General features: G+C 41.6%; 1 protein-coding gene across 2 annotated transcripts in view; it reads left to right on the forward strand.

Moving 5' to 3' along the window:
• The first annotated feature begins 23,624 nt into the window (after positions 1-23,624).
• Spata19 (spermatogenesis associated 19) overlaps positions 23,625-27,453 on the forward strand; it is a 4,920-nt gene continuing 1,091 nt past the window's right edge. Inside the window, exons 1-5 of one of the 2 annotated variants that reach the window (XM_059266730.1) lie at positions 23,625-23,795; positions 23,964-24,020; positions 24,500-24,592; positions 24,720-24,811; positions 27,215-27,292. In XM_059266730.1, coding sequence (XP_059122713.1) covers positions 23,718-23,795; positions 23,964-24,020; positions 24,500-24,592; positions 24,720-24,811; positions 27,215-27,292 — 398 coding nt within the window. In that variant the 5' untranslated portion in view covers positions 23,625-23,717. Of the gene's footprint in view, positions 23,796-23,963; positions 24,021-24,078; positions 24,201-24,499; positions 24,593-24,719; positions 24,812-27,214; positions 27,293-27,453 lie in introns of those variants that run through there. The other variant, XM_059266731.1, reaches the window with a different exon arrangement.

Raw genomic sequence — 27,453 nt, forward strand, 5'->3', positions numbered from 1 at the left:
TAATCCTAGCATTCCAGAGGTAGAAATCCCTCTGGATCTTTGTGAGTTCAAGGCCACACTGGAAACAGCCAGGCATGGTGACACACGCCTTTAATCCCAAGAAGTGAGCCTTTAATCCCAGGGAGTGATGGCAAAAACAGAAAGATATATAAGGCGTGAAGACCAGAAACTAGAAGCATTTGTATGGTTAAGCTTTCAGGCTTCTAGCCGCAGTTCAGCTGAGATTCATTCTGGATGAGGACTCAGAGGCTTCCAGTCTGAGGAAACAGGACCAGCTGAGGAACTGTCAAGGTGAGGTAGCTGTGGCCTGTTCTGTCTCTCTGATCTTCACCCCAATAACTGGCCTCAGGTTTGATTTTATTAATAAGACCTTCTAAGATTTCTACTACAAGATGCTTTATCTAGGAAGTGGTTGGTGGCAACATCCCCTCTTTCAATACTAATTTTGACTTTTAAAATGAGTCTTCCTCTTCTCCTGTCCATTCTTGTTAATGATTTTAATTAAAATTTGTTTTTTCAAAGATCATTTTTGTTTGCAGTAAAATTCTCTATTTTCCCCTCTATTGCTTTCTTGGTCTCTAATTAATTTAATTCTAATTTTTTGTTTCTTTTCTTTAATTTTCTTTCACTTTCTTTGAGTCTAGTTGTTCTGTGACAATTTTTTAAGGCGAGGTCTTGGCATTTAGCTCATGCACAAAGCCTTGAATTAAATCCTCCATAATGCTGGTAAGATTGTCATGGTGACAGATGTCTATAAACTCAGCTCTCTAAAATCAGGGGAATCAGAAACTCAAGGCTATCTGCAGCCCTATAGCAAGTTTAAAGCCAGACTGGACTATATGAAAACCTCTCAAAAACAGAACAAAATACCAGAAAAATGAATTCATCCAAGTGAAAAATGTATATTATTGATTTGAGATTACTCTTTTCTAATACAGGCATACAGATAAACTTACCTTCGTCATACCTTCCCCCCCCATTTTTTTGGGTATTGGAAATTGCATGGAGGCACTGCACATGCCAGTGAAGTTCTATATCCCCAACTTTGTTTGTACCTTTGTGTTTATTCTACAAACTATTCATGTAAATTCAGTTCAAAATCTGTTCAAGTGCCCTAATCATTTTACCCAGGTATCCTTTATCAGTATGCTGTTTAGTTTTCAAATACTTCCAAAAATCTCCCTTTCCCCCATTGTTTCTAATTTAATTTTCTGTGTTTAGAAAATATACTTTTGATGGGGGTTATGTTGAATCCATAGACTATTTTGTGTTCTATACCCACTTTCACAATATTAATTCTTCCAGTACAGGCCTGTGGATGGTGTTTCCAAAATCTTGTCTGTTCTTCAATTTCTACTTTTGAGTGTCTTTAAGTTTTTATTATAAAGGTATTTCAATTTTCAATGCCATTTTTCATAGGACCAAAAAAAAAAAACCATAAAATTCATGTGGAAACACAAGAGACCAAAGATAGCTAGCCAAAATGATCCTAAGCAAAAGAACACTCCTGGAGGTATCACAATACCTGACCTCAAATTATACTACAGAGCCATAGCGACAGAGACCGAGTGGTACTGGCCCCAAAACAGACCCACATACCAATGGGACACAATAGAGGACCCAGAAATAAACCCATCTAGGTATAGCTGCCTAATTATTGACAAAGATATAAAAAAAATATACTGGAGAAAAGACAGACTATTTAACAAATAGTCCTGAAAAAGCTGAGTATGTACAAGCACAAGAATGACTTTAGAGCCATATTTCTTACCTTGCATAAAACAAATTCAAAGTGATTAAAGACCTTGATTTAAAACTAGAAATGACCCTGAGTTGATAAATAAGATTATATGAAGTTAAAAAAAAAAAAAACCTTCCTCACAGCAAAGGAAACTATCTACAGAATGACACTCTACAGGATGGAAAAAAATGTTTGCAAGCTATTCAGTCTGGGGCTTAATGTACAGAATAGATAAAGAATTTGAAAAAGTTAAACACACACACACACACACACACACACACACACACACACACACACACACGAAAAACAAAAACCCTACAAAACCTCTGCTAATCAATAAATGGGCCAATGCACCGGACAGGCCATTCTCAAAAGAAGCAGCACAACAAATACCAATAAATATTTTTGAAGTATTCAAAATGCTTAGCTATTAGAAAAATGCAAATTAAAAGTACTTTGAGATTCTATCTCACCCTAATAAAAACGGCTATCATCAAGAAAAGCTATTTGCAACTGATACCTGCTGGCAAAGGGAAATTCAGTTTTCTCTAACAGAGTGTCACCAACTATATCAGTTAGAGTTTAGGGGAGGCCCAAGCCTAGGAGTAGTTGGTCAACACATAATGAATTCCACGTTTTTTTGTTTTTGTTTTGCTTGTTTGTTTCTAGGCTTTTTGCTTCATTTTGTTTTGGCATTTTTTTTAATCGTATTGTTTTTTCACTTGTTTGTTATTTTCTTTTTCCATCTTTTTTTTTTTTCTTTTTTGGTTTGTTGAGACAGGGTTTCTCCATGTAGTTTTGGTGCCTTTCCTGGAACTCACTCTGTAGACCAGACTGGCCTCAAACTCACAGAGATCCGCCTGCCTCTGCCTCCCGAGTGCTGGGATTAAAGGTGTGTGCCGCCACGGCCTGGCCCATCTTTTTTTTTTTTTTTTTTTTTTTTTTGGTTTTTCGAGACAGGGTTTCTCTGTGTAGCTTTGCGCCTTTCCTGGAACTCACTTGGTAGCCCAGGCTGGCCTCGAACTCACAGAGATCCGCCTGGCTCTGCCTCCCGAGTGCTGGGATTAAAGGCGTGTGCCACCACCGCCCGGCTTTTTTTTTTTTTTTAAAGAGAGAGAAAACATGAAATATGGTGGGTAGGAAGATGGAGAGGATCTGGGAGGAACTGGGGAGGGGAAATGATTAAAATACATTGTATGAAAAAATTTTTAAATAAGAAAATTATAGAAAGAGAACAAAAGGCAACGTGGTGCTGGAGGCAGGCTTTGCGTAGGGAGGGGGAGGAAGAGGGAAAGAGGCATGCTGGGGGAGCCATGTCTACATGGGGGATCAGGCAGGGACTTATATCTGAATTATGAGACGTTATCAAGCTTAGTCTTTCATTGCTGCCACCATTCTTAGCTCTCTCCTGAAGGTCTTCCTGTCACTTATGATCATTTCCTCTGTTTTTCTTTTGTCTTGTTGGTTATTAATTGCTGTATTAAAAAACAAATCCCTATTTTTTTTTGTATAATATTAGGTGTAAGTTTTTCAATGCAGTCCATCAGTTCATGAATTTGCTGTTAGTGTAATAGCAAATCAAGATCCTTATATTGGTCTTTAAGCTTCTGTCATGTCAGTCATTGCTAAAATTTTTAATTGGTCATTTACGATAGCCAGCCATTCGATCTCCTTTCATTATCACCTGTTCTTTGTCATGAGTTCACTGTTTCCTCTTTTTCTTTGTGGCATCGCTCACTAAGGATACAATTCTTACAATATTATTTGATTTTTCCGGGCGTTGTTCATTCTATTGCTTTTCATTGTGCTGCCTTTTCCTCAGGGGCTTCGTATTCTTGCCTGAGTGATTATCACCATAGGGAAGAGTCTTCCGCCTGGGTCCTAGACCCTGGACATGGTCTCAAGAGGACCTCAGTGCTGAACACAGTGTAGGCCTGATTGGCCTGTGGCTTGAAATGTCTGGCTTTGGAAGAGGATTCTTTTTAGTTTCTTTAGGATAAGTGATCCCTTTAACTTGACACACTTTTATTCATGGCTGATTGGTAGCTCCTATTTGACTGGAATGTATGAAGGTCTACTTAAAGAAAAAAAGGTAATAGTCATTATTTGTGTGTGTGTGTGTGTGTGTGTATGTGTATGTGTGTTGTAGAATATTATTTTAAGGTGTATTCCTTCTGTTTAAGTTGCATTTGTTCAACACTGTGAAGCTGTGTTACTGTGCCTGTCTAAAACACCTGATGGTCTAATAAAGAGCTGAATGGCCAATTGCGAGGCAGGAGAAAGGATAGGTGGGGATGGCAGGCAGAAAGAATAAGAAAAAGGAGAAATCTAGGAAGAGAGGAAGAAAGATCAGCAACTAGAGAGGAAGAAGGAGGACTTCAGGGGCTAGCCACCCAGCCACCCAGCCACCCAGCCACCCAGCTATACAGCAAGACATGGAGTAAGAGTAAGATTTGTAGAAATAAGAGAAAGGTAAAAGCCAAGAGACAAAAGATAGATGGAATAATTTAAGTTAAGGAAAGCTGGCAAGAAACAAGTCAAGCTAAGTGCAGGCATTTATAATTAAGAATAAGCCTCCATGTGTGGTTTATTTGGGAGATGGGTGGCGGGCCTCCCCAAAAGAGTAAAAAGATTAACAACCAACAGCAACATATGTGTGTTTAATTTGTATTTTGATTTTCTTCTTGACCCAAGAGCTTAACAACTAGATTCAGTCCCCCTATTTGCTCTTTGTAAGTTCATTCTTGTGATTTCTAGTTTACTGAATTGTCACAGGGCATGTCTTCTGTTCTCATTCTACTTATAGAAAGTAATTTTTTGCTTAGTAAATGTTATGCGTGTTTTATGGGCAAACACGCAAAAGATGATTTCTACCTTTTAACAGTGTCAGTGTGAATTAAGGTTTTAGCTTAGTTACTGCTTTGCTAAATACAATCTTCCTTCTAAAGCAGTGGTTCTCAACTTGTGGGTCATGACCCCTAGGCTCACACATCAGATATTTGCATTACAATTAATAACAGCAGCAAAATTACAGTTATGAAGTAGCAACAAAATAATTTTGTGGTTGGAGGTCACCACAATGTGAGGAACTGTATTGTAAAGTGTTGCAGCATTAGGAAGGTTGAGAACCACTGGTCTAGAGGTTTATGTGTTGGAAGCCTGGCCTCCAGTGTGGCAGTTTGGAGATGGTAGGGCCTTTAAGAGGTTGAGAATAAAGGCTTATGGGGGCTTTATTCTCATGGTTAGATTAATGCTGCTTACATGAGTGTGTTGAGTCCTGTAAGAGTGGATTTAGGTCACACTAGAATGGGGTGTTCCAAGTCCTTAGGCAATTCCTGAGTTTCTTTCCAGATGTAGTCCAATCATTGTGCTGGCACCTGCTATGAAGCCTCCCCTGAGCTGAACTGGCGGCACTGTTCTGTTCTCCAGAACTGGGAATTAAACAATGTCAATCCCAGTGACAGACCAAAGAACAGTCTAGTCTAGCTTGGTGAACCAAGGATTTTACTTGCAGGGGCAAGGATAACTCAAAGAATGCTCTATTACAAAAAAGTCCATCTTAGCATGCATAGAATTCACAAAGAGCAGCATCCTTAGAACTCCCCTGCCCATTTCATGACTTCATGGTCAATTTCATTGTAAAGTCTTTGCTCATCCACCAGTTACTTACTGTTTATGTGACCTAGGGGCAGGCTTTGTGAGTTTTTTTTTTTTTTTTTGGTTTTTCAAGACAGGGTTTCTCTGTGTAGCTTTGGAGCTTTTCCTGGAACTCACTCTGTAGCCCAAGTTGGCCTTGAACTCACAGAGATCTGCCTGTCTGTGCCTCCTGAGTGCTGGGATTAAAGGTGTGTGCCACCACCACCCGGCTTGCTTTGTGAGTCTTAGACCTTAAAATTCTTTACTATAGTATATTATATGATATGATAGAAAATGGTAAAAGGGAATTCCTAGATATATTTAAGAACTTAAAGCCAGAAGAATACCAAATTATCCAAATGAGCCATGCTAATCACATTTGTACTTAAAAGCAGAGCACTTCATCACTTCATTCACTGGGGTAAGAATTGCTGCAGCAGAGGTCAGTGACTCCAAGCAGAAGGTGGGTCAAGGCATGGAGGCCTCATTCTTAAAGTGCCGATGGAAAGCATTCTGTCAATAGCCTGAGTGAGCATGCAAGTGGCTTCTTCCTGATCTCTTGATAAGAGTTCAAGTAGAGCTGACACCTTGACTACTGACTTTGTGACCCCCATACCCAGACAGTGTAGCATTTCTGTTCTATGGAGACTCACACAACAAATGTATATCGTTTCAAGCAAGTCAGCTGAGTTCATGGTCATTTGTAATATAGATATTAATGAAATTCTAATACAATGATCTTCTAATATCTTTAAATTTTCTCTATATTTTTTCAATGTCATTGACTCAATCCTTTCTTCTATGTGATTTTTTAGTTTCAGTTAGATTTTTTTGACATATATATTTATACAGGGGTATTTGGATTCTTAATTCATTTTCTTGGGCTGGCAGTTCTGTATTCATCTCATTGATTTGCTCTGTAGAGCCATCTTAGAACTCTTCCCTCATTCAGTTTTTTTTTTTTTTTTGCAACTTTTCACATATCAAGAAGTGCTAACTGGGTGTTGGTGGCATATTCCTTTAATCCTGGTATTCAGGAGGCAGAGGCAGGTGGATCTCTGTGAGTTCAAGGTCAGCCTCATCTACAAAGCAAGTTTCAGGAAACCCAGGACTACTACACAGAGAAACCCTGTCTCGAAAAACAACAAGAAAGAAAAAACTAAATAACCAAAACCAAAACAGAAGAAGGAGAAGGAGAAGGAGAAAACGTGTTTAATACATAGCTGCCATCAGACTATGCCTCCTGCTCTCTATTCACCCATGGGCCATTTTACATTCTAAAGAAATCAAACCTTAGTTATAAGAAATTGTGTTTTCTGTCTTTGACAAATGCTGGCATAATCCAGGGTTGACCATTTGCCATTGGGCAGGTCCAGGAAACTCAGAGTCATATTCAGTGGTCACCTATATCTTACAACTTTGACGACATTAAGCCTTAAGGCGACAGTATTTTACCACAGTGACAGACAATGATTATATAGATAAGATGGTTGGAAAGTTCATTCTTGGAGTTTTTCTGAAGTCAGGGTCTGTTAGAAGACTGCAGTCATGTGTGATGGGATCTTCAGGGGGAAGTAAGCCACTATGGGAGCAGGGAGTAAAGAAAGGCTCAAAGTTAAAGATTCATGCCCAGACACTCACAAAACTTGGGCATATACCCAAAGGAGGCTCAATCATACTATAAGAACACTTACTATGAACTATGTTCATAGCAGCATTATTCATAATAACTAGAACTTGGAGATAACACAATGTCCCTCAACTGAAGAATGGATAAGGAAAACGTGGTACATTTACACAATGGAGTACTACTCAGCTGTAAAAAACAATGCCCTCATGAAATTTGCAGGCAAATGGATGGAACTAGAAAATATCATCCTAAGTGAGGTAACCCAGACCCAGAAAGACAAACATGGTATGTACTTACTTGTAAGTGGACTTTAGGAGTAAAGTATAGGATAACTGGCCTACATTTCACAGCACCAGATGGGCTAGGTAACAAGGAGGACCCAAAATGGGACACATGGATTTCCCTGGGAAGGGGAAACAGAAGAGATCTCCTGGGTAAACTGGGGGTAGGGGTGAGGGGGATGGAGGATGGGAACTTGAGGGAGCAGGTTGGGCAGGCTGGGTGCAGGAGGTGGGTTGGGGGCAGGACAGAGGGGGAGAGTAAAGAGACATCTTGATAGGGGGCCATTTTGGGGTTAGGGAGAAACCTGGTGCCAGGGAAGCCCCCAGGTATCTATAAGGATGACCCCAGCTAAGACTCCTAGCAATAGTGGAGAGGGTGCCTCAACTGGCCATCTACTGTAATCAGATTGGTGACTACTGTCATCATAGAGTCTTCATCCAGTAACTGATGGAAGCAGATGCAGAGATCCACAGTTAATCACTGGGAGTCCTGTTGAGGAAAGGGAGGAAGGATTGTATGAGCCAAGGGGCTCAAGGTCATGACAGGAATACCCACAGAGACAGCTAACCTGAGCTCATGGAAGCTCATGGACTCTGGACCAATAGTTAGGGAGCCTGCATGGGGCCAACATAGGCCCTTTGCATGTGTGTGACAGTTGTGTAGCTTGGTCTGTTTGTAGGACTCCTAGCACTGAGATCAGGGCCTGTCCCTGGTACTTAGTTGGCTTTTGGGAACCTGTTTCCCATGCTCAATTACCTCAAACATCTTGATGCATGGGGAGGAGCTTGGTCCTACCTCAACTTGATGTGCCATGCTTTGTTCAAGCCCATGGGAGGCCTTCCCCTTTCTGAATGGAGATGGAGGAGAAGTGGATCAGGAGCAGGGTATATGGGAAATAGAGGGGGGGAATGGTGTTGTTTCTGGTTTTTTTTTTTTTGGGGGGGGACGCCAACCAGCTCCCAAGAAAATCACACACAAAGGCTTATTCTTAATTATGAATGCCCAGCTGTAATTGGTTTTATTTCTAGCCAGCTTTCCATAACTTAAATTATCCCATGTACCTTTTGCCTCTGGGTATTTCTCGTTCTCTTACTTCTGTAAATCTTACTCTTACTCTGTGGCTTGCTTTGCAGCTGGGTGGCTGGCCCCTGGAGTCTTCCTCCTTCTCTAGCTCCTAGATCTTCTTTTCACTCCTCCATTTCTTCCTCCTCCCAGATTTCTCCTTCTATACATTCTCTCTAGTCTTTTTTATTTTATTTTTTTAGACAGGGTTTCTCTGTGTAGTTTTGGTGCCTGTCCTGGATCTCACTCTGTAGATCAAGCTGGCCTCGAACTCATAGAGATCTACCTGGCTCTGCCTCCTGAATGCTTTTTTTAACTGCATGAGCAAACTTTAGACTGATAAGGTACACCTGGATCCTTCATGTATGACTCTTAGCTGGCTCTGCCCACTTCTCTGGTCATGAAAGCCAAGCATTGAAACTCATGGCTAGTCAGAGGTTTGTCTGACCAGGAACTGCATTCAATCTTCCAAGAGCTCTAGAATGCTGATGCTTGCACTGTGGCAGTTGTTTTTTTTTTTTAATTAGCTTTTTGTTTCTACTTAATGTACTTGCCTTTCAGGGGCTTGCTCACTGGCAGAAACTGTCCGGCAGAAACTCTTAAAGGAACCATAACCATATCTCTCTTTCTTTTCTTCAGCTTTCTCAGGCTCTAGATTGATATTTGAGCCCCAAGTTGGTATGTCAAAATATTGTTGTTGTTTTTGCTCTTTTGGGGGACCCACCACCCAGCTCCCAAATAAATCACACACAGAGGCTTATTCTTAATTATGAATACCCAGCCTTATCTTGGCTTTTTCTTGACAGCTTTTCTTATCTTAAATTATCCTGTGTATCTTTGGCTTCTGGGCTTTTCCTTTTCTATTCCAGTATACCTTTCTTTGTTTCTTACTCTGTGGCTTGCTGTGTAGCTGGGTGGCTGGCCCCTGGAGTCCTCTTCCTTTTCTGGCTCCTAGATCTCCCTCTTTTCACTTCTCTATCTCTTTTCTTCCTCTCTTCCCAGGATTCTCCTTCTATTTATTCTCTCTGCCTGCCGGCCCTATCTGTCCTTTGTCCTGCCTTGCTGTTGGCCACTCAGTTCTTTATTAGACCATCAGGTGTTTTAGATAGGCACAGTAACACAGGTTCGCAGAATTAAACAAATGCAACATAAACAAAAGTGACACACCTTAAAATAATATTCTACAACAGGAATAAGGCAGAAGAGAGAGAGAGAGAGCAAGACACCTGATGCCCTCATCCGGCTCCCATGTTAAATATACACAAACACATACATACAGAGGGTGTGTGTGTGTGTGTGTGTGTGTGTGTGTGTGTGTGTGTGTGTGAGAGAGAGAGAGAGAGAGAGAGAGAGAGAGAGAGAGAGAGAGAGAGAGACTCTTTCCTAATAAGGTCTCATTCTGAGGTTTTAAATGAGTAAGAATTTTATAGGAACACTGTTCTTCCCACTATAAAGAGAATGCTGGGTTGGGGATTTAGCTCAGTGGTAGAGCACTTGCCTAGCAAGCGCAAGGCCCTGGGTTCGGTCATTTGTTACTTAAACTGATGGTTTTTCAAAGCATGGTAGTGTTTGTTCTTTGCTCCAAATCTTATTATAGGCAGGAATCAGGGTGTTGGCTGACTTGGGTGCTTTTCTGAGGTTCTGTGTAGTCTGCATTCATACTCACTCAGGTTGTGGCCACATTCAGCTACGTGTGTTTGCACTTAACTCTCCATTATCGTGTTGGCTATTGGTCAGGCATTAGTCTCAGTTTCTAGAGGGTTTCTGTGTTTTTGCTCTGATCCCCTCCTCCATCTTCAGCACTAACACTGGTGAGCTGAATTCTTCTCACACCTGAGTCTCTCTGATGCTAGCTCCCACTTCTGCCTCCTCTAGCCAGGCTCCTTTCCCACATATATCTTTTCTCTTTTTAAAAAAGATTATTTACTTAACTGTTTCATTTTAAAAATTATTAACGCAGTGTGTGTGTGTGTGTGTGTGTGTGTGTGTGTGTGTGTGTGTGTTTGTGTGTGTGTATGTGTATTAGCGCAGTGCCCAGGGAGGCCGGGCCTCAGATCCCTGAAGTTGGAGTTAGAGGCTGAAGTGAGCTGCCTGACTTGGGTGCTGGGATCCGAATGGGGACCCTCTTCACCAGCAGTACATGTGTTCACTGCTGAGCCACATCGCATCTCCAGCCCCATCTGCTTTCCTTGCTTATCACACAATTCCCTGCCTTTGGCCAGAGAAACTGTTCCACTTTCTAGGATTCATGTTGTTAGACTAAGATTGAACCTACCCAGTATACCTAAGAACCCCCCCCCTCTTTCTCTCTCTCTCTCTCTCTCTCTCTCTGTGTGTGTGTGTGTGTGTGTGTGTGTGTGTGTGTGTGTGTGTGTGTGTGTGTAGGCCAGATAACTTCAGATGTTGCTCCTCAGATGTCACCTACCTTTTTTTGTTGTTGTTTGATGCAGCAGGGTCTCTAACTTGCTTGGAATTCACAAGCAGGCTCTGTTGACTGGCCAGTGCTTTTGGGCATCTACCTGTCTCTGTGTCCACAGTGCTGGGATTTCAAGTATGCACCACCATGCCCAACTTTTGTTCTATGTGTTCCGAGGCTCAAACTCATTTTACCAACTAAGCTTTCTCTGCAGCTCCATGTCTCCTTTTCTAACTTTGATTATATTTGCAAAATTCCGTTTGCCCTTTAAAGTGACTTATTCACGTGTTCTGAGGACATATACTGAGAGAGGAGAGCAGTGTTGTTGTACCACAAATTGAAACAGTTTATGTGTTTGTAACAATCCTTATACAGCACACATATACATGTATATATTTTAACATACATATTTTTAAGCATCATACTAGTGGAATCCCTGGGTCTTTGCACCCTAAAAGCACTTTAAGGAAATAGAAAATTTTCTCCCTTCCTCTGCACCGTAGACCCTTATTGAACATTTGCGACTGGGAGTCTAAAGACAAATATTAGTAACCTGCATTCACATCTCCAGGGTGCTTTGAAGATTAATACTCTATAAAAGTTCTAAATTAAAATCTTAATTAAAAGCACAAATTTGAATTAATGAGATTGGTGATCAAATTCTCAATTTGGCTAATTTACTTAGCTTTTTTTTTTCTTTTTCAAAATTGGAAAATCCATCTATTTTTCCTCAGTAAAAAATCCCATAGTACAAACTTTAATGCATCTTCATTTTTAATATGGGCTTAACAATTTGAATTATTCTAAATAAATATTATTTCACATTATTTAAAGAAGTTTCTAATCCAGACATGCTGGTACACATCTTTAATCCCAGCTCTCAAGAGGCACAGGCAGGCAGATTGAGTTCAAAGCCAGACTGGTCTACAAAGTGAGTTTCAGAACAGCTAGGGCTACACAGAGAAACCCTATCTCAAAACAACCAAAAATCAATCTCCTTCATGAACTTTGTCTTCAGATGGAGAACAGAAGAAACAAAACCTATGCAGAATAACTTGTCACTTGTCCTTACTTGGGGTTGAAGGGTCTGTTTCCCGTTTCCATGGGAACAGTACTTAGGTAAGGATATCAGGTTTGCTCTGATATTTGCTTTTATCATCTCAATCAGTGATAAATATATACACTTGTTTAAGTTTCTAGACCTTGCTGGAATTTTGCATTTTAGTTTTTCATATACTTCCAAAGCTAAAAAAAAACCCTATATGTAATTGAACATATTGTAAAACCAAACATTTAAAAATAAAAATTGGGCATAAATACAGCAGGAATCATATTCTTAAACACCACAGTTCCATCCAAATTTCTCTTATTTTCAAGACAGGCTTAAAAATACAAAAAACATTGCTTTAATTTAAACCACATTTCTTTCTCTTCCTACCCACCAAATTTTGATACATTCTAATACATACACAGAAATTCAGATATGATTGCATTCCTGCCTGGTTATCATTGTCACGGAGTATCTTTACAACCTTGTCTCTAGGAGGATGCCTTGGGTTAAAATGATGTGCTTGCCCCAGCTATTGATTTGATAGATGAGATTAAAATAATGAATTTTGAGATCTTGAAAGCTATTAAATCACAGAAAGAATTCAAGTTCAAGGTAGAGAAATTAACATTTCTAGATTCAAGTATTGGTTGACAACAAAGTGAGCTGGTCAATGCTGGTTGTGTGGCCATGATCAAGAGAATAAAAATGTATACTATTTAATGATGACCTATGTTTTTCTTGGTATAAAAAGCACATCTTTTTCTGGCCACTAATCTTTGTCAAGTTATTTCTGGTGAGAATGCTATGAAGATCTGGATGGTCCCAGATCCCTGAAAGAACTAGGAAACACGCTGTTTTGAAGGATACCATGAACCCTCTGGTTCTGGTGATGAACAGTAGCTAGACCAAGCACGGTCCAGTGACAAGCTGGAGAGAGGTTGTCTACAATAAAACAGTTGCAGCAGCAGCTCAAAGACTTGAGCAAATAGAGCAAGATGTAGGTTAGATGAACTTAGACAGACCAGTGTGCTGAAGGAAGGCTCAGTGTTTTCTTTACATGAGAACAATACTTGGCTGCATCAAATCCTTGAAGATCTAATATTGGCTCCTCAGGAACCAGTGCTGACTGGTTGACTTTCTCCCAGCTTCTGTGTCCATCACATCCCATGTCCATCACATCACATTACCCATGATGTTTGGCACTCCTCAGTGATGCGTGGTATGTTGATGAGGCAGAATATGCATATGCTAATCTTCAAGGCATTTCAGAACAATCACTCATTCAAGTCTTCACGTGATGAAGACCACACAACCGAACGATGTCCTGTGGAGAACACAAACAGGAAAACCCATTCCCAATCTCTCTGGGGGGAAAATGCTGCTGGAAAAAAAACCAAGGCAGATGTTGGTTTGATCTTAAAAATGGTAGTCATATTGTTTTTGGAATACTCATGAAAGAAAGACAGCTTAAATCTCCAAAGATCTGAACATTTGTTATTGTGTTAAGTACTGAGAGCAAACACCACAATGAAATTGTTCTCTGTGAAAAGGGTGATTCTGTACAGCTCCTAACACTGTGGGGCATGACCTGAGCCTCAGGCTCTATTGTAAAGGATTGGACTTATCCACAGAAATGGACAAGGTGTATGAGGCCACTGGAGGGGGAAGTGAAGGACTAATAAGCTTTCACAAATCTCCAACAAAAACTGTAAAACAGGCCTGATCCCTCCATGCTTTATGTGAGGCTTCAGAGAACCCACCTAACTTGTTCAGCCATGTTTTTCTGGGTTTTGGTGGATTTTTTTTTCAAAGGACTTAATTTTGTGTGTGTGTGTGTGTGTGTGTGTGTGTGTGTGTGTGTGTGTGTGTGTGAAAACACCTCTCCTATCACTAAAGGCTTATGGTCACTCTAACCTGAAACTCCTTAGAAGCCTAGTCACTCCTCTTTGTGGTTAAACATATCCTGGAACATATCCAGGAACTAGGGGCAAGGAACAACTTGCAGCCTGGACTGTTTTTGAGAATGTTCACAGTAAGGCAAACTGTGTTCTCTGTGTAAAATTTTAGGGAAAAGTCTCTATTTACTCTCCTACACCTAGCAAAATTGGGATTGCATATGATTAAAATCAGATGTACTACCACCAAGGGCCATGATGGTGTCTGTGGTCCATGCTGCAGCCAAGGGCCATTGATGTCCATGGTCTTCAATGCTGCTGGAAGCCATGTTGAGAGCTGTGATCCATGTTGCAGCCAGAGGCCAGGTGGATGTCCGTGGTCTGTGCTCCTGCTAGAGGCCATGTTGATGGTCCCTGGTACCACCAAAGGTCACGTTGATGTCCAAGGTCTGTGCTGTGGCCTGAAACCATGTTGATGTCCAAGGTCTGTGCTGTGGCCTGAAGCCATGTTGATGTTCATGAGCCATGCTGCCACTGGGGGGCATGCTGGTTTCCATGGCTTGTGTTGATGCCAGAGGCCATGCTGATGTCCATGGCTCATGCTGCTGTCAAGGGCCAGGATAATGTTGGTGGTCTGTGCTTCAGCTGAGGGCTGTGTTGATGTTCGTGGTCTGTGCTGCCACTGGAGACCATGCTGAGGTCTGTAGTCTGTTCTACTGCTGGAGGCCTTATGGATGTCCACGGTCCATGACATCACCAGAAACCATGTGGAAATCCATGATCTGTGCTGCCTGTAATTGTAAAGGGCAAGGCAGCTTCTTTTGCAGTGGTATTGATGACTGCAGACTCACAGTTGAGAAGGCTCTGTGACAACCTCTCCCTCCACATCCTCCCCCAAAGAAACAATATAGACAGGAAGCCACTGAAGAGAACCCTTAAAATTGTGTTAAGGATGCTAATATGTAGCTTTTCACAGTTGATGGCTTCTGGCAGGGGTGGGATGGGGAAGGACTGTTTCTTTAAGGGGTTGGCCACTGAGAGTTTGATCACACTCCAGTGAGTATATGGGCAACACAAACTGGACTTGACATTTTTTTCTTTTCTTCTTCTCTTTTGGTGAGGAGTTCACAAGGACAGAGGTGGGTAGACGTAGGTAGACTCAGAAGTGATTGTGATCAGGCTGCATTATGTGAAATTCCCAAATAATCATTAAAAATATTGTTGGAAAAAAATCAGATGTGCCATGAGAAAGGACATGCCCAGTGAACAAGTCATTCCATAACTCAAGCCTGTCAATCAAAACAGGAAATCACCTTATCTTACCCCTTAGAAAGCAGCTTCAGTTCCTCTTTGACCCATCACAGAAGCTCCACACAGTAACCCAGGCTCCTGAGCAAACCTCACTCAGATTCCAGGCTCCCTCTTGCAGCATTTTCTGTATCTTTGCCTTTGAATAAAATCTTTTGTTACTCAAAAAAAATAAATAAAGAAAACAGAAAAAAATGACAATAAATGCGGACTTTTCTCAAAAGAATACAAATAGAATGACCAGATGACCCAGCTTTATCCATCTATGTCATTTCTGGGCACACACCCAAAGGCTCTCCATCCCAACACAGAGAGAGTTGCACATCATGATTATTACTGTTCTATTCACAAAGCAAGAGAGTGGAATCAGGGGTTCATCAAGAGATGAGTGAGTGATGGAAACGTGCTACACAGACACAGTGGAACTTTTTTCAGCCCAAAAGAAAAATGGAATTATGAAATTTTCAGGACAATCGATGAACATGGAAACTATTTTAAGCAAAGTAACCCTGATGTAGAAAGTGGAATGCTGAATGTTCTCTCTGATTTGTAGAACCCAGCTTCTAATTTCTATATTTGTCTATTTATGTGGTAGTAGATGTGGTGACAGGTCATAAACAAGAAAGGGGAAGGTGGGGGGGAGGGGTTTTAAGAAGGGGATGGAGAAAGTAACAGAAAAGGAATGAAAGTGGGAAGGGAATTATTGGGTGTGGAAGGGTATGGGTGGTGGGGAGGAAATGGGAGAGAGGAGGGGGGGAGGGGATCAGTGTGTGAAAATGATACAGTGAAAGCTGCTACTTTGCACCCTGCTACTGTGAATGCCTAATACATTATATATATTATTACATCTGATTATTATTATTATTATTATTGTTATATATAATTGACTCTCTGTCCCAGTGAAGTGAGAACTGTTTTATGATGGTCACATGATCTAGCTTGAGAATATTCAGGTGTCTTCACAAAGGACATACATTCTGCTGTCATTGTCTCTGGTGTTCTATCACCATCAGGCAGGTCCAGTTTGTTCATTTATTTTGACACTTAGCTCTGGTCCAAGGTTGAGAAACTGCATGGGGTGATGGTCTTCTTCTTGGCAGAGTCCTGAGGTGTCAAAAAAAAAGAAGATGTAAGACTAGCCAAAAGAGCTGGCTAAAGTGACCCTTGTAGCTGACTCACCCTTGAGATAATCCATTAACCTCTTACTTCATTAACTCATTAACCACATGAGTAAATCAATCCAATCATGAAGGAAAAGCCACAGCTACACCTTCCCAGTCGTATCTCAGTATTTTATAACTAGAATTCTATTTCAACATGAGCTCCACAGGACACAAACATATTCATGCACTAGCACTCAAAATAGATAATACACCTACACACGAGAGCTAAAATTATAAATCTTATAGAAGAAGACAGGAAATATTAACATAACTTTGGATTGTGTGAAGAGCTTTTCGATATAATACCCCAAACATTCCATCAGTGAAAAAAAATTGAATTGCCTTCATCAGAACTAAAACTTTTCTCTTTCAAAAGACAACATTAGGAAAATGACAAGGTGTGTGTGTTTTCATATTGGGTATTGATAAACTTCCTGCATTCAGAACATATAGAGAACTCTTACAACTCAATAAAAAGAAAACAATATTTTAATTTTTAAAAGATTTGGAGATTACACTAACCAAAACATGCAGCAAAAATACATGGGAAACACTTACCATCATCATAAACTAGTAGAAAATGTAGATGATGATGACAGTTCTCTTTACATACCAACTAAATGGATGATGATGATGATGATAGACTTGTAACGGAATGCACTGAGAATGCACAGGAAGCTGAACTTTCAAACACAGCTAAGGGGAAGCACAGCATTACAATCACTTTGGAAAAAAAAAAACCTTAGAATTCCCTTAAAATATGCATTGATAAAGAAGAAGTACTATTCACACTTTTATAAATTCTTAAGACATTGAAGAAGGCTGGGGACAGGGCTTGGTGGGTAACGTGCTTATCTTGACAACATATAAACCTGATTTGACCCCCAGCACCCACCTGAAAAACCAAGGCAAACTAAACAAAGCTGAGTGTGGTGGTACACTTGTAGTTCCGGTGCCAGGGAGGAAGAAACAGAAGGATCCTTGGGGCTCACTGCCCAGCCAGAATTCATGAATTTCAGGTAATAGAGAGAGACTCTTGTATCAAAAATTAAGGAGGAGAGTAATGAAGAGAGACACTCAACTTCAACCCCTGGCCTCCTGATGCTTATGTGCACATGTACACACACACACACACATACACACACACACACAAACACACACACACATGTGCGCACACACATCTCACATGTACCCATATACATAGACTTGTATACTCATATAAATAAAAGAATAAAAAAAAGAAAGGATCATATGTAAATTTTCCTATGAAGTCAGTCTTGCTTTTATGTCCAAACCAAGCACATTAAAAGAAATAAAACTATAATAGGCCCAAATCCCTAACATATATAAAAATCTTTCACAAAACTACCTCAGCAAAACTTACTCCAGCACATTCAAACAAGATTATAAGACACAATTAAGTGGGATTATCCTACAGACCATAATTAAGTGGGATTATTTTAGAAATTGGTTTGACACTTGGAAAAGTAAAAAAACTAAAGATAATATACAATATTAACATACTATACCAGAATAACCTGGCCATTTCAGTGAGACCAGAAAAAGCACTTGACAAAATTATTTTAATACACATATTCTAATGCAAGAAGAAGCTTCCCTGACAAGGGCTGAGTGATGCTCTAGTCTATGAGAACAGTAATATGTCATTAGGAGCCACTTTATTGCTATGTTCTTTTAGTAGAATTAATAGCAGTAGGTTTTCCTCTAGGGATCATGACCTATCTAGTCTCAGGGTCTTCACCACTTTAGCAGTACCAGGTATGGGTTTCCTCTTACAAGGAGGGCGTTGAATCCAATAAAAAAAAAGTGGTTGGTTACTCCCCTAACATGTACCACTATCGCACCCGTATATCTCACAGGCAGATCACTTTTGTAGGCCACAGTTGTAGCTGAGTGATATTGCTGACTACTTTTCTCCTCTAGCAGTATGCAAATTACCTTCCAGCACCATTAACTCTGGTCAGTAGGGGTGAGGCTTCTAACTGAGTGCCAGCTTGATTTTTCTATGTCCAATGACATGAATTGTGTCTTCAACAATAGGGCCTCAGCATCTGTATGTGGAGAATAACCAATCACCTTGGCAATAGTCTGTGTTGTTTTGGGGGCGGTGTCTGTGGGACCTCTTTGGCTAATGACTCAACAAGATGTAACACATTCCTGGCGCTGGAGGTTTACCTCCCCACCTCCACCATGTGGCCTTGGTAGGCCTGGAACTTGATATGTAGACCAAGCTGACGAGCCTGCCTCTGCCTCCCCAGTGCTAGGATTAAGGGTCTATGCCATACTAATGTAATATGTGCTGGTACTTTTTGAACCTCCCCCATAATTCCACTTCTGAAAATAAACAAGAGAACTCCAAGAGCCTGATGAAAGGTATCTACAGAACAGTCCTCACCTAACATCATATTAATGGTGAAAATCAATGCTTTTCTCTTAAAATGAGGAATAAGAAAATGATGTCCTTTCTCTCTAGATCTATTTGATAATGTATAACCAGGGAAATCAGACAAGAAAAAGAAATTAAATGTATCAAGATTGGAAAAGGGGGAGGAAAATCATCTGTATTTGCAGAAGACATGATCTGGTACATAGAACATTCTAAGGAAAATCACTAAGAACATTTACATTGGGTTTAGAGAAGTTGCAGGATGCAAGATCATTATTTAACAACCCACTGAGGGGCTGGAAGATGGCTCAGTGGATACAGCCCTTGCTATATGTGGAGCAGAATTATGATAACCAGAACCCAAAGAAGCCAGTCCAGGTATGGGATCTGCTTATAATCCAAGCCCTGCGAGATGGAAAAGAAAGAGACGAGGGATCCTTAGGATGAGCTGGCTAGGCTGGAATTAGAGAGCTGAGGTGAGAGGCTCTACCTCAGTAAATAAAGTGGAGAGTGATTAAGGAAGACATACAATGTCTATTTGGGAAGACACACATGCAATCATACATTTGAACACGCATGTACTCATGCACACCACACTCATATACACATAAAAACCCACTCTACTTTTTCATACACTAGCAATGAAAAATTCCAAAATGAAATTAAGTGTTCAGTTTAAGATAGTATTTAAAAAGAACAAACAGTGCAAAATCAATCCCTGAAAACCCACAGAACTTTGTTAAAAGAAATTAAGATCTAAATAACTAGAAAGACTCTCCATTTTCATAATATTATTGACACCACAATATCTCCAAATTGGCAGTCAGATTCAATGAAACCATTGATTACATGCCAGCAGGATTTTGTTTCTGTAGAAATTGATAGGCTAATCATAAAATTCAAGAGGAAATTCTCCCCACTTAGTCACGGTGTATAATCTTTTGAATATGCTGTTTAGTTTGCTATCCGTCATTAAGGATTTTATTTTTTGAGACAGTGTCTTGCTATATAGCTCAAATTGGCATTGAACTCATGATCTTCCTGTCTCCACTTCCTAAGTGCTTGTGTTACAGGCATGTTCCACCATACATGCCCTTTTCAAAAAACAAAAAAGGATCTTTCTGTTAATATTCTGAAAGGATTTTGGTCTCTAGGTTTCTTGCTTTTTGTTGTCTTTAGCTCTGGTGTTAAGAAAATGCTGACCAAAAAGAATAAGTTTAAAAAAAAGTCTGAAAATGTTTTACACCAGCAACGACAAAACCTTAAAAAGCTGTAGTAATTAAGAACATGTGATGTTGAAGTAAGATCAGACAATCAGGTCCATTAACAGTCTGGACTAAAAATTTAAATTTAGGGCTAATTGATTTCTGACAAGGTTGCCAAGATTGCCCAAAATACAAAGCATGTTCTTTGTAATAAATAGTGGGAGACAACTCTATATCCACCCACAGAAATGAATGTGGACACTTTGTACAAAGGTGATCTCAAAACACATCACAAGCATACACACAGGACCCGCAACTCCCTTACTGTCTGAAGGAAAATAGGAGTAAATCTTCATGCTCATGATGGTGATTTCATAAACAACAAAAGTAAGAACAGGTAAGTCCAACTTGATAAAATATTCAGAAAATCTCTGCTTTATATGACACCAACAAAGAAGGGAAAAGACAGTTCATAGAATAAAAGTATTTGCTAATCACCTGATATTTGTATGAAGGATATGTAAGAAACTCTTACATCTATCAAATAAAAAGATAATCCAATTACAAAATGATCAAGTATTTAAGGAGACAAATTTCCAAGGAAGATACACATGAAGCTAAGAGGCACAGGAAAAGAGGGCTAGTGTCATTAATCATTTGGGAGATACAAATCTAAACCATAATGAGATACTATTTCATACTCATTAGTATGTCTGATGTCAGAATGATGGATAATAATGACATTGGCAAAGAATGTGGAAAAATCAGATCCCTCATGTATTGTTCATGGGAAGGTAGAGTGATACAGCCATTTAGAAAGTAGTTTTAACAGTCTTTCAAAATCTTAAACACAAGGTTGCCATACAACCCAGCAATTATGCTGAGAGGTATAAGCCAAGGAGAACTCAAAACAGGTTTATATAAAGCAGTGTATACAAATGTTCACAGTAACACTTTTCCTATTGACACATAGAAACAATCCCAGCTAGTGTCCATCAGTTAATGGATAAACAAGATGTAGCGTATCTAGACAATGAACTACTTCTCTGCAGTAAGAGATGAATTAGTGATATATGCTACAATATGTGTTTGTGGAAGAGGTGAATGACCCTCATCATGTTAAGTTACAGATGTCAGTCACTAAAGAACAGATATATTCATGTGAAATGTCCAGAATAAGCAAAACTGTAGGGGCAGAAAGTAGATTAACAGATGCCTGGGACTAAGGACAAGTGCGTGAGAGAAATGGTTTGACTTCTAAAAGCAAAGAGTTTCTTTTTTGAGGTGGCAAAATTTGGTAAAAATGGCCTGAAGTAATGGGTACACATCTCTGTGAGCACATTACAAACCATTTAATTGTAGGTGTTAAATTGGTGATTTTTTTTGAAATTGAATTATATCTCAATTAACTCCTAAGCAAAAAAAAAAAAAAAATGCACCGGGGGTGCATTTCAGTGGTAGAGTACTTACCCAGCATGCACTAGGCCCTAAGATCCATTTCCAGCACTGCAAGGAAAAAAAAGGAAAAAAAATTAAACATGAAATTACCAATTTGCTCTTAGAGTGTTATTCAAGAAAAATGAAACATGTTTACTCTATTTTTTTTTTTGCAAATGTTCTTTGAAGGCTTATTTGTATAGATATCCCTAGACTTGAGATATCTATCTGCTTGTCAACTAGACAAGTTATAAACAAAATGCTGTATATCCGTATAAAGGAGTAATATTCTGCAGGGAAAGGAAAGAATCTATGGCGAATATTGCACTGTGAAAACCCAAGTCAGGTCTGACATGATTTGCTTTCATGTGTACAGAATGTCCGATAAAAACAAAACTACAGAGCCAGGAAGCAAGCAGATAAGCAAGGCTGAGACCCTCTCTATGGCAGCAGAGGTGAGCAGCTGTGTGGGGGGAACTGGCTGGACACCTGCTGAGTATTAGACACCTTTTAAGTGTCTTGATCTGCAACTGGGTGAGGAGGCAAATAAGGGTTTTCTTTCTTTTTCTTTTTCTTTTTTTTACATATATTTATGGAATTTGCTAAATGGGTGTTTAGTATAATAGTAAAAAAGCAAAGATGGATTTGTCTGCTTGATTCTGACAGCATAAACATAGGATATGTATCTTAGAAACTATTGAAAAATGACTTCTGAAATGAGTTGGAAGAAGGCTGAAGGATTGATGGAAGAGATAAAGCTCTGAAAGAATCTTTTCATGTACTTTTGGGTTTTGAGTTATACCGATGTTTTACTGTTTAAACAGTTATTTGAAGACTTATGAGCACATAATCGTTACGGCACATTAGTGGGCCCAGGGTTTCAGGCAAACCATTCCAGCTGCTATTTTAAATATTTATTTTTATTATTTTAAAGTGTGTGTGGGGTGGTGGTGGTGGGGTATGTAAACATGAGTGCAGGTGCTGACTTACTTAGGCTTGCTGTTGCTGTTACGCAACACTATGACCAAAAGCAACCTGTGGAGGAAAGGATTTATTTCAGCTTACAGTTCCACATCACAATCCAATATCGAAGAGAAGGAACTAGAGCAGGGCAGGAACTGAAGTAGAGGCCACAGAGAGTGCTGCTTACTGACTTGCTCAGCCTCCTTTCTTACAGCATCCAGGGCCACCAACCCAGGGGTGGCACCATCCACAGTGTCATCTATGGGTCCTTCCACATGAATCATCACTCAAGAAACTACCCCACAGGCTTGCTTGTCCATAGGCCAGTCTGGTGGGGGCATTTTCTCAGTTGAGGTTCCCTCTTCTCAGATGACATTAGCTTATGTCCAACTGACATGAAATCAGCCAGCACAGGTGCCCTTCAAGACCAGAGGTGTTGGGTCTCCTGGAGCTGGAGTTACAGGTGTTTCTGAACAGCTGATGTAGGTGGTGGGAGCCGAGTCCCTTGGAAGAGCAGCAAGTGCTCTTCACCTCTGAGCTATCTCGCCAGCCTCGCCCCTTACCTGCTGGTTTAGGCTGTGTTCACATGACCAGTGTTGGTCTGAGGTCTTCTGGAGCAGCGTTTCTTAAGCCGGTAATGGCTGCCTGGCTTCCCTGCTGTGCTTTTCACCTCTGTTTTGGTAGCCATTCTGAGGTTGGAGGATAGACACAGTGGAAGCTGTCATAATTTCTGAGTACCCCGTGGGACACAGCTACTTTTACACACACACACACACACACACACACACACACACACACACACTTGTGTACACACACACACGTGTACACACACACACACACACACACACACACACACACTTTTTGGGTTCTGGGGACTAAACAGGTCCTCATGCTTGCAAAGCAAGTACTTTACTGACGGAGCCAGATCCTCAGGCCCTGGACCACTTTTCAGTGATCTGAGTCGTGTGCATAGTGAGGACAGGCAAAAAAATTAAACTATCCTTAATTGACATTTGCTTCTTTGTCTGGGCAGTTTGGGGTGGATAACAATTTCGTTTCCCCTTGCACATAAGAGATGATTGAGAAATAACCATGACACTGGCCTGAATGGATGTCTAAAAGGTTCAGATGCTTCAACCATATTTTTTCTTTTGATTTGTAAAATATATTTATTTCTTTTGAAAAATTTTACTTAGCATTGCTTAAGACAGAGAGCCACCTTGAGACTTTCTGTCTATGCTCTAGGCAACCCCCTTTGTGTCTCCCCCGTGGATTTCACTGGGGATAGTTTGTCTTCATCTCCTATGCACCCCCTTCTCTGAGCTGTCGTAAGGAAGAACTCTTCAAACCTCTCTTTTCCATCTGCACTCTGACCTTGGAAGTTGACGGGGGTCATTGTCACATCATCACTTGCCAACCAATCGGAGGGTACTTCCCTTCCACAACCTTCCTAATCCATAGGAGTTCTCGGGCAGCTTCCATGGAAGGAAGGAGCCAAGAAGGCCCTCTGTAAACCTGAAGATGATCATTACAACATGGATTGTGTACATCTTCGCCCGGAAAACTGTAGGGCTACCCTTCCCACCAAAGACAAACTCGGTGGGTGATGGTGGCCCCCCACGGTACCTACTCCCTCGTCACTCTGTCTGCACTCCCGTGGGGTGCAGACACCACACATCGTATCACATTGGGTGGCAGTGGGGGTGGGGGTGGGGAGGGTGGGCCTCTAGCGTTTCTCAGGTCATCATCTTAACCAATTTGTTCCAGGACATTGAAGTTGTGGAAAGTGAAGCTGTGTCCATAGTCCAGCATTGGTTGAACAAAGTGAGTAGAATTCCTTTATGACTCAGTCCCCAAAGTTCTAGAGTGCAAGTATCAATAGGGGACAGGAATTAGGACTCCATTCTCTGTACAACTGAGAAACTCAAGTTTATTACCAAATTCCCTGCCTAGAGTTGAGCTTAATTCATTCTAATGTCCGAGAGGATGCAGGGTTTTGTGTTGGTAAGAGAAGTGCTGGCATCACTACTTCCTGACTTACCAAACATCCTAGAGGAGGGAATTCTGTTCAAGGCTGTCCCAGAAGTACCGTGGGATCGGGCCACAGGCTTAGGTGAGGTCCCAGAGATTCGTAGAGGGATAGTGATGGAGGTGCTTTGTGCAGAAGCTGGGAGTAATGGAGTGAGGGTGGTGTGTGTGTTGTGTTGTGATGGGAGGAGCGCACGGGAGGCAAGAGGAGAGGGGGACTGGAGAGAGATCAGATGGAGCCAAGCACTTCAAGAGGGAAACTATTCACCTTTCAGACGGAAGAAGAGGCTTCTCGGAGCATAAAGGAGAAGATGTCTACCAACATCCCTCCCACTCATGGACACGACATACATGTGACCAGAGATGTGGTAACTGGGAGTTTGTGGGAAAGTGGGGGTGACAGCGTGAGGTGAGGGACCCTGGGCGAAGAGCACATTTCAGCTGTGGGTGTCCACATTGGCTAATAACCACACGTATTCAATCTGGGTTTCCTAGGTGAAGCATCCTCTCTCCAAGTGTGATATGTTATCAGACCCTAGTCAGGAAGTCCTGGAGGAGAGAACAAGGATCCAGTTTATAAGATGGAGGTACAGTACCCAGGGAGCAGGGCAGCCTACTGAGAAGGCACCAGGCCCTCTCCAGGGTCCCCGGCTGGATCAAATACATTTGTTCTAGAGAGGCCACCTCCTTTGGCAGAGAAATTCCTCAGTCATGCTTTGGGGACTTAAGGGAATATTCTTGCTATCTTGAAAGCTTAGCTCATTCATATATTTTTTAAAGTTTTTTTTTTAAAATTCATTTTACATACCAACCACAGATCCCCCTCTCATCCCTCCTCCTGATCCCCCCATCTTCCCTCCCCAACCCTCCTCCCCTCCTCCAACTGGGTAAGTTCTCCTATGGGGGGACAGCTAAGCCTGGTAAGTACATTCAGTTGAGGCAGGACCCAGCCCCTCCCCACAGTCGTACATTTTTAAATGACTTCTACAGTTGGGGGACTGGGCTTGCTCTCCACTTCCTAAATGCTTCTGAATGTGTTTCAGATTCCCGTTATTTTTGCACTTGAATTGTTCACAAGTGGCAGCACTTTAAAGAGCGAAAAGAAAATAAGCTCTTAAAATGCAAAAGCCAAAGCCCTCCTCTGCGACTTTGCAGTGCAGAGGTCTCGCAGCACCAGAGGCAGGAATTTTGTGACAAAGCTATGCTGTCACCTTCCTGCCACCTTGGCGCAGGCCGTTCTCACAGCTTTTCTTGGTCCTGAAGATGGGAAAATGCTGAGACTTTAGGGGCAGGGGCTGGGGAGGCGCGGGTGGGGAGGGGGAGAGAGGGAGGGGAAGCGGGATCGGGGAGAGGCGGGTCTGAAGTCACCCCAGTCCTCCTGTTTTCTGTGTGTTCCTGAATCCATGAGTGTTTGGGCCGGATCATCACATCCTTCCTTGAACTAACCCACGTGTGAAAAGGGCTTGTTCTTCCCTCCTTCCCCTCGCTGCTTCTGTTGTCAGCTTTGCACTTCCCCTGAGGAAGCCGCACTTCTCAGCGAGCTTAGTTTCGCTTCAGGACTTGGGTATTCACCGGTTTCCTTCGCCAGAGACAATGTATTCAAGTACGCACTGACTCTTCTAGGGAGGGATAACCGATGGTGGGATTTCAGAGCCCCCCAGAGAAGAGAAACCACTGAGGCTCCTGAGCATTATTGACTGCAATCCCAGCTTTTCCTTGCTCAATTTGGATGGACTCTGGAGTTACAAACATTACTCTCCTCGGTTTTGGACCATACCAACCTCGTCTTCCAACCTTGCTTTAACCTTGGCCGTACAAGTAGTTTAAGATGTTTGAGGCAGGTGTGAAGCATCCGTGGTGTATCTATGTATAACTCTTCCATTCTGAATTTTCAGTGGAGATTGGAAATGAACAATCTGCTCTTTCCCGTAATGCACTGATTCTGGAATTTTCTTCATAGTTCTGCTAAGTAGGTGGTCAGGGTGACCCCCTTGCATGAAGCCACGCTGGCTCTTCACTCTTCTAGTGGGTGTGCATGCATTGCCCTGTACTTGCTAGCTGGTCTGCAGGGGGAAAAAGAGCAAAGCACAGCCCCCCATTTCATGGACATACGCTAAGCAGACAGGTAGGGTTAGGGAAGCCTGGAGGAGGGTCTGAGGGTGCAACTAGAGGCCCAGGCTGCACATGTATTAGCTATTGCTGCCAGATCATCTCAGGAAGATCTCCAGGGGGCTGCTTGCTCAGAATGGCTCTTTAATGGGGGTACTACTCTCACAGAAATGGGGAACTGTAGAGAAAAGGAGAGCCTGTGTAGCCTGGGCATCCTAGTGCCGAGGCCCCTGTTTTCTGAGGAGCCCCTTACCCCTAGGGTGGGAACAGTCAGCCTCGCCTGCTTCATCTTCTTCTGTGGGCTCCAACTGGTTCCTTCTGGTAGGAACTGTAATCACAATCATATCCCCCCTCTCTCTATAGGCAGAGAGGGAGGCCAGACAGAATTTGTGTCCCAAACATAACAGGGCACCATAGACAATGAAGGGCGTTATTTGGTGGGCTACCGGACTCAGGAGAGGAGGAGTGAGAAGTGATAGGAGAAAAAACAGGAAGTAGACTAGAGAGGGAAAGGCAATGTTAGCACAGAGAAATAAGGCCAACAGTGCTCTAAATTGTAGTGCCTGTGCCATGGTAATCCTAAGAGTATATCATGAGACTAGAGAGGAATTTGGAAGGAAGAGTTCCACACCTCTATCACCCTGCTGGCAGCCAGCTTCTCTTTCCTTGTATCTCCTTGGAATACTTTGCTGTCACACAATGACTGGGTGACTGAGAGGCACTTTGTTATTTAAGAAACAGTAGAGTCAGGGGTGGGCTCTCAGGCTCATGTATCTGGAGTTAACTGTTACTGTTCCTATAGTCCCAATCTCAGTAGCCCTGCTAGGCTTAGCCGTTATGAAAAGCAACTCAGAATCTCACGTGGTCATGGTATTTTCCAGCCACACCCGCATCTTCCAAGTACCAAGTGAAATGATAGAAGACGTCATGCAGGACCGGATAGACGAAGTGAGACGAAGGTAAGTCCCTGAGATGAGGTGCCCTGTATACCTACCTGGGTCCATGTGGGTGGAGTTAGCTGGCCATCCCAATCATCTGTTGGCTCTAACATGAGTGGGGACATATAGCTCCCAGGGCTTCTGTCCTTTGTGATCCACATTATGGTGGCCTTTTCAACCTT

Source organism: Peromyscus eremicus, chromosome 7, assembly GCF_949786415.1.
Source record: "Peromyscus eremicus chromosome 7, PerEre_H2_v1, whole genome shotgun sequence".
Lineage (NCBI taxonomy): Eukaryota > Metazoa > Chordata > Mammalia > Rodentia > Cricetidae > Peromyscus > Peromyscus eremicus.